The 7,189-nt window shown below is 31.3% G+C and overlaps 1 protein-coding gene across 3 annotated transcripts; it reads right to left on the bottom strand.

Moving 5' to 3' along the window:
• Nucleotides 1-677: 677 nt before the first annotated feature.
• On the bottom strand, nt 678-7,189 carry LOC130954086 (3-hydroxyisobutyryl-CoA hydrolase-like protein 5). Of its 3 annotated transcripts, none has more exons than XM_057880820.1 (16): nt 7,027-7,189; nt 6,849-6,924; nt 6,259-6,342; nt 6,094-6,162; nt 4,910-4,973; nt 4,651-4,724; nt 4,469-4,552; nt 4,194-4,278; nt 3,972-4,057; nt 3,207-3,328; nt 3,056-3,116; nt 2,863-2,961; nt 2,425-2,526; nt 2,258-2,299; nt 1,520-1,626; nt 678-904 (listed from the first exon to the last, which is right to left on the bottom strand). In XM_057880820.1, exons 2-16 carry the CDS (start codon nt 6,879-6,881, stop codon nt 859-861), a joined length of 1,158 nt encoding a protein of 385 aa, XP_057736803.1. In that variant the 5' UTR covers nt 6,882-6,924; nt 7,027-7,189; the 3' UTR covers nt 678-858. The 3 variants fall into 3 exon arrangements, with proteins under 3 accessions (XP_057736803.1, XP_057736805.1, XP_057736804.1); XM_057880822.1 differs by having other exon boundaries at nt 6,849-6,911; nt 7,027-7,175; XM_057880821.1 differs by having other exon boundaries at nt 6,849-7,027.

Genomic DNA, 7,189 nt, shown 5'->3' on the forward strand with positions numbered 1-7,189 from the left:
ACATCAACTTGTGCGAGTTGATTTATTAATTACTTGCATCTATATTGTTTTAACACATTTGGAAAATACCTGATTATTTGATGTTTGGAGTATGAGCATAAACATAATTACAGAATGGACACAAGAATTAAATCTCTGCAAAAATCAATAAAACTAGTTAATACTAAAAAAATATCAACATTTTCACCAACAGTTGCCATTATACAAAACTTTTAAGATGCTAGAACTCCATTTTAGTCATGCGGCAAGAACGGATTCACTCATATAGTTGTGAGGCCAAAGGCCTATTAAAATTTGAAAGTATTTAAGCACTACATAAAAATTATGTATAATTGCCCTTATTGTATTATTAAATTTGACCTCAATACTCTCCCTCTTATTTTATTTCATGTTGTATATTTTGTCATCACTGTTCAAATTTTCTAAACCCGTCGCTTGTGCACCTGCACCAAAATCGAGTCTCTTGCCTATCAACTTTATGGGAAAAAAAAACCACCAAGTTACAAATCACCTTATCATGATTTTTATCTGGGTTAATTTTGAGAAAGTTTCTACCCATGTAAAAGTCAAAATCTTTTTTTTTCTTTTAATTTTTCGCTCCCAAAATTGTATCAACAAGAAAGAAAAGTTCTTCATAAAACTCCATTGATCATTTTTTCTTGATATAATAATAATAATAATAATAATAATAATAATAATAATAATAATAATAATAATAATCTATTCAGCACATCAAACAGTAGCTTATTTATATCCAAGCTAAGAAGGTAGAAAAATTCATGACAATCTTTTGGAGTAGTATTTAAAGAGGTAGCATCCAACTCAGAGACAAGCAACACCCAAGCCTTTTTATATTGCTCAATTTGGAACCGCATAAGCTGAATTCTCATATTTACCGGCCCACCTGTTTGGAATACACACAAGAGATTTTGGTTTTACTAATGAATTTGGTTTAACTTAATAATAATATTAATAATAAATAAATAAATAAAATTTTGGTTTAACAAAACTTGATTATTTAACCAAGAGTAAAGTATCAAAATTATCTACAAAAGATAATTTTCTCAACCAAATTACTTATAAAGAAAACTGTTAAATTACTCCAGTAGTCTTTATAGTATTTCCAAATTTATAATTAAGTCCCTACATTTTAAAAGTTTTCAATTAGGTCCTTACACTAGTTTTAAATTTGTAATTATATCATTTTTAATAGTAGACCTTACAAAAACATGTTTGCCTATCCCCCGTTAGTAGCGAATATACCTTGGCATATTCCGTTAAGTTAAATGTTTTTAGAATGTTAAGGATGATTACAAATTTAAAAGTAGTGTAGGGACCTAATTAAAAACTTTTAAAGGGTAGTGACTTAATTACAACCAATACCCCGCTAATTTGTTCATGGGCAAGTTTAGATTTCTCATTTCTGTCTTTCATGGTAACTTTATTAGCATCATAAATTCATAATCATTCGTACTTTAGTTCTTAATCAATCAATCAAAATTCAAGTAGAGAACCATACCTGCACGCCTCACTTTCTGGAATCTGCAACTCCAAATTCTTTTCAAATGGTTGGAAAACCAAGTCCAACTTTCCATCATCTACTTTGTCTAGCGACGGAGGATCCCACTGATAATGTTACTTAGTAATTAGTATTAGTAAAAGAGAAAAAAGAACAATGCCTTTTATTTTTCATCTTTTAAATTGAAAACAAGTTTATAGACACGATCCTTTTTCTTTTCATAATTAGAGAAAAGAGAAAAGAAAAGAGAAAAAAGCACATTTATAAACAGATCCCTTGTAATGATAGACTTAATAGCAAGTCTTGTAATTTACACAATATTCAAGACTTGTTCTGTAAATCATACCATGTCCATGGTTTTCTTGGACATAATTTCCATTTCTTAACTTGATTTTGATGCATATGTAAATGTGCATTTGCCATCCAAACATGGACAGTAGTTCCTAGTAAAGTAAAGGATTTCACCAGGATCAATAAAATGCAAGACAATTTCCATTTTTAATGTTATGCAGCATCCCATGGTAAAACTCCTTTTACTTTAGAGGATCCAAATTCGTGTTTTGGAAGCAATTTTTGTTTGTCACAAGAAATGTTCTTTGATGTGGGTTGAATATAGTTAAGCTAGCTAGTTTAGGATAAGACTATTTAAGATTAGAAGAATTTAATAAAATGTGGAAAAGAAGTCATTAATCTTGGGGCATGCATATTTAGAACAAAAGAGAGAAAGAGAAAGAATACCTTTGGAGCATTATCCTTATCTACTGTGAGAGCTCTAATACCCTTCTCATCAAAAGACAGAAAATTTTGCCTCAGATTTTAGTACAGATGACATCAAAAAGTAAAACTGAGCAGCCTCTTTTGTGTCTAAAATTTGTTCTGAAATTCAATAAGCATACTACAATTACCTCATACATATCCTCAGATATTGTACTTCTTAGTATATTCATTGTTAATCTAAATTCCCTTTTTAGACATTCAGACAGTGTTTCATTCCTTCCTTCGCGAACCTGCACATATATTCAAGATGCTGCTTAACTGCATTTCAAGCAACACGAAATTCTAGAAGTAGCATGTAGAACTTATTTTCTTGATTCATTCACATAACGTCCAAAGGCTTGGGATTATTTCTGTTTTTTGTCCTCATTAATCTCATTTAAATTCCGAAAGGGAGTAATTCGGAAAACTAGCATAAAAAACATTGTAGCTTTTAAATACAAAGAAAAACTTAAAATATTCTTCTGCTTCATTAAGCATGAATTTTATAGGCCCAAAAATTAATGAAATGAATGGAGTCCTAGAATCCAGTCTCGGATCATGGGAAATATATATCACGAAGTCCTTACCGATCTTAATACTATTTTCAATGCGGTCGGTGATGTTCTTTTCATTCCTTTCAAAGCTGTAGCTATCCATTCATTTCCTTCTTTTTGTGCTTCAGCTTCCTTTAGATGAAAAGCATACAGTCATATCATATGTAGCCGAAAGAGGACATGAGCAAAATAAGGAAATAATGTAAGGAACTTGTAAGAAACTTACCAAAGATTTTATAATTTCTTCAATGGAATTTTTAGAGAAGCATTCATCAATTACTGACTGCCTGAAAATCTCCAAATACTGTCATTAATACAGTGCAATTTTCGGTTAATCAGAAAAGAAATTTGGATATCATTGATGAAATAGTGATTACTTGTTTAAGATACTGTCTTCATCAGGTTTGACTTCTGAAGAAAATTCTTCAATCACTGATCTTACAGCATTCTCATCACCGGAATTTAGGCTAATCAGGCGCTTCTCAAGTTCCACAATTTTCTGGTACATATAAAATGTTATCATTATTTATCAAATTAACCCTTGAAGTCCATTTTATATCTACTGATTAGAAAATAGTATCTGACAATGTTCATCTTTGAATAGCCAAATCAGGCCTCAATTAAGCTGTAGCAAACTATAAATTAAAAAAAAAAAAAAACTTAAGTTGTAAGGAATGCAGATCCTTATAAAGCACTTTTTCGCGAAACATCCGCTGTATTTCACCCTAACCCACTTTGTTCTCTCTCATTTAGTATAAAAATATTCAATAATGAGATACATATTATATCAGGTAAGGGAAAGTGGAAATAAAATAATTCAAGTTTCTGAAGTTTTGGCAGTGTTGGAATGTGTTCAACTACAACACAAACTAGTACAATTGATAGTTAAAGTAGTACAATTGATCATGAAAGATTATCACACTCATAAATCTGATTATGAATTAAAACTAACTTGTAACCATGAAAGATTTCCTCCGTTAGACAAATCTAACCAATTGTTAACTGCTCAGTAATATGCCGTTAGTGAATGATCCCGCATATACGGTTAACGATTGGTTAAATTGCCTAACGGAAGCAAAATATAACCGATTGTTATAATCTTTTATAGTCAGTTTCGGTACTTTAGTCGATAATTAACGAACCTCAGAGGAGACAAAATGAGTTGCCAATCCTGCTGCAACTAATTCCTTCCCATTCAATCGTGCTCCAGTGAGTGCCAAGAATTCACCTACAAATTTTATTGTGCATTATCATCTCTACAATTTTGTCTGTGATCTACTAACATGTTTCACTCTTCTTTTCTTTAATATCATTTAACAGGAAAAAAACAATAAGAGAAGGAATTCTTAGGTAAATGTGGTTACCTAAATGACCCGGTAAGTGAGAATGGCGGTAAGAGAATCCACAATCAGTATGAAATCCAAAACTTGCTTCAGGAGTGGCAAAAACCTGTCAAAGCATTTGTTTTTCACACACCACAAAATCAAAACCAATAACACTTTCTATACAAATTTAATCAGAAATTATGCAGAAACTAATCTCTAATAAGATTGTTAAGTAGTTTGTACACATGATAATATACACTTTTCGTTTGTTTGTGAAAGAATTAATCAAAACCAAGCAAAGGCTAAATACCCACAGTTTTTTCAGTAACAACTGAGAACTTCATAGGGACCATCAAAGCTGCACCTCCACCCATTGAAATTCCATGAACAAGAGCAACCTGTTATAGGAATAACAACATTGTAAACATTGTAATATCACTTTCTGAAGCATATTGGTAAACAAGAAACTGCAATTAATTAAGATCCTAAACAGAACCTGGGTTTTCTTGTAGGTCTCAATGTGATAGCAAAGCCAATAATATCTATAGACCACTTCAAGGCATGAATCCTCTGTCCAAATACTTGTCCAGTTATAATTAAGCACATTGATTATAAATTAAGGAAATGATTAGGAACATCTTTATTTTAGACCAATTCAGGTGATACACATAAATTACCCTTTCTAAAAGCGTGCAATTGCTATTACTTTGTTTCATCATATTGCTCTAAAACTTTATAGAAAATGATGTACATACTCTTTTTCTTGCCATCATAGAATACTCTCAAATCACCTCCGGCACAAAAAGCCCTACCAGCACCCTGGAAAAAAAGTGTGCAGAGCGAAGCATACATAAGTGCCAATTAAACCAACATAATTACTTATTAGTCATTTTAATTATTCTAAAAAAAATGAGATAAAAAATGTTAGTTCTCTTTTTAGTTAATAACATCTATTCTTTTCTTTCCTAAGGCAGAAATACAAAGATGAAGAGACATAAACATAGATATTTTTTGTCCCCACTTTTAGGGTGTGTTTGGAACCAAATATTTCTGGAACTGATTTTTTTATTTGATTTCCAACAAATTGAATTAGAAATGAATTAGTGTTTGGAATTGATTATATAAAATAGAAATTGATTTGATTTGAGAGTTATATAATGATTTGATTTTACATTTTCATCCTTTCTTTCCATACAAATTTTTATCACTACCAATAACCACCGCCTGCTACTGTTAGACCTCTACCCCCTTTTCTCTTCTCCAAACCCTTCTCTTTTATATTAATATATGAAGGGTAAAATTGATTTTTTTTAATATTTTTAACATACTAAATCATTTCAATTCCAACCAAATTATATAAAAATAGGAAGGGATTTGAATTTAGTTATAATGTAAATCCATGGAATTTACAAATCAATTTAAGTCATATTTTTATGGATTCCAAATAAAGAGTTTGATTCTGCAATCAAATCAATTCTAATTCCATTTCATTCCAAACAGTAAACACACCCTAATGGTTTTTCTATCTCTAGGACAGAAAAGTTGTGTCTCTTTCCCTATCTCCATAACCAAACCAAATGAGTTTGTATATCTTGTCACTTCCTCTGTATCAAAGACTATATCCAAATGCAGCCTAAAATATTTTTTGAGCAATGCTAGAGAGCCATCAGAATTTATTATTTTTGCCCTCAGTTAAAATTCAATGTTTAAAAGTATGGGATAAAGTAAGTTGTTGGATTACTAAACTAAAGAAACTAGCCTAAAGAAATTGAGTTGATGATTAAGTGATGGCCAAAAACAATAAATTCTTATGGCTCCCTAACATTTTTCATCTTTTTTTTTTTGGCGCTATAATAAAAGGACTCAATCTGAAAGAGAATTCATAACAAATAACGATTTTATGCCAACAAATTCAGAATATTATAAACTAAATAACAACCTTTATGATGATTAGTTCTGCTTTGTCATCTATCTCCCACTTTTCCAAATATGATGCCAGCAGAGAAACCTGAGATGAAATGAGACAGTAGCAATTAATTAAATGCTGAAAAATAACTTAGCCAGCAAGCATGAAATACTAAAAAAGTTAACAGGAGTGACTTGCCAGTTCAGGTGAGATAGCATTCAATTGCTTAGGTCGGTTCAAAGTGATCAACCTTACATGATCCATCTCTTCTCCAATAACAACCTTAACACCAAAACCAGAAAAACCCTTTCGTTATTTACCAGTTACCACCACATGCTGTGTCAAGTGCCAAATAATCGCATGCATTCACATCACTAATTTTAATCTGTAATCTTAAAAAAGTATACGAATAATGCTAAGTAACCAACAAATTTTTTTTTTTTTTTTTTTGCCAACATTTGGCCAAATAAAAACATTTTATTTTAGATGAAAATTCAGTGCAGTCAACTTCATGTAAAGTTGATAGCTGAGAGCGGTGAAATGATTTGACTAAAATTTCATCAAACCGCTGGTGCGCAAATATTTTTCATTTTGATAACTGAGGGTGTGGCTGAATTGAAGAAGTTAATCTTTCCTTAATCAACTGTTAAGAGAGTCCAATGTGCACCCAAACTAAGATATTTTGATAACCAATTTTACAATCAATTCTTGAGAGAAAACAGAATGGAAACTGTAGATAACGAAGAAACAAATGGGGAAATTGGAGACATTATTTTAGACTGGCTTGCCTGTTCATCTGGTGATGAAGCTGTAGGTGCCATTTACAGTGGGAAACGAGGTTGATGCAAATTCTGTACAATTAAACTACAGATAAGAGGTTAACTGATGAACTAATTTAAGAGCATAAAGGAAAGTGAAAATGATTTGAGTGCGAATATAATATGCCAAGAATTGTTGATTATTTACCAGGACAAAATGCAAATGGAGAACTGAACCTCCAAGATAATAAGATGTGTCCACTTTTGATCCATAGAAATTGGGGTAGGAAACTTTCGGTGTCAACGTACAGTCAACCAAACTAAATGTCAGAATCTAGAGCCAAATTTTCAACAACCCATTCTTTTGAAGA

The sequence above is a fragment of the Arachis stenosperma genome, chromosome 10 (genome assembly GCF_014773155.1).
Source record: "Arachis stenosperma cultivar V10309 chromosome 10, arast.V10309.gnm1.PFL2, whole genome shotgun sequence".
NCBI classification, from domain to species: Eukaryota; Viridiplantae; Streptophyta; class Magnoliopsida; order Fabales; family Fabaceae; genus Arachis; species Arachis stenosperma.

Coding starts and splice junctions, on each gene's coding strand:
- LOC130954086 (XM_057880820.1), bottom strand. CDS start 6,881: ATGGCACCTACAGCTTCATCACCAGATGAACAG. Junction 4,725..4,909: donor CTATGATGGCAAGAAAAAGA/GTATGTACATCA, acceptor GTATTTGGACAG/AGGATTCATGCCTTGAAGTG. Junction 4,058..4,193: donor TCACTTACCGGGTCATTTAG/GTAACCACATTT, acceptor TAAAATTTGTAG/GTGAATTCTTGGCACTCACT.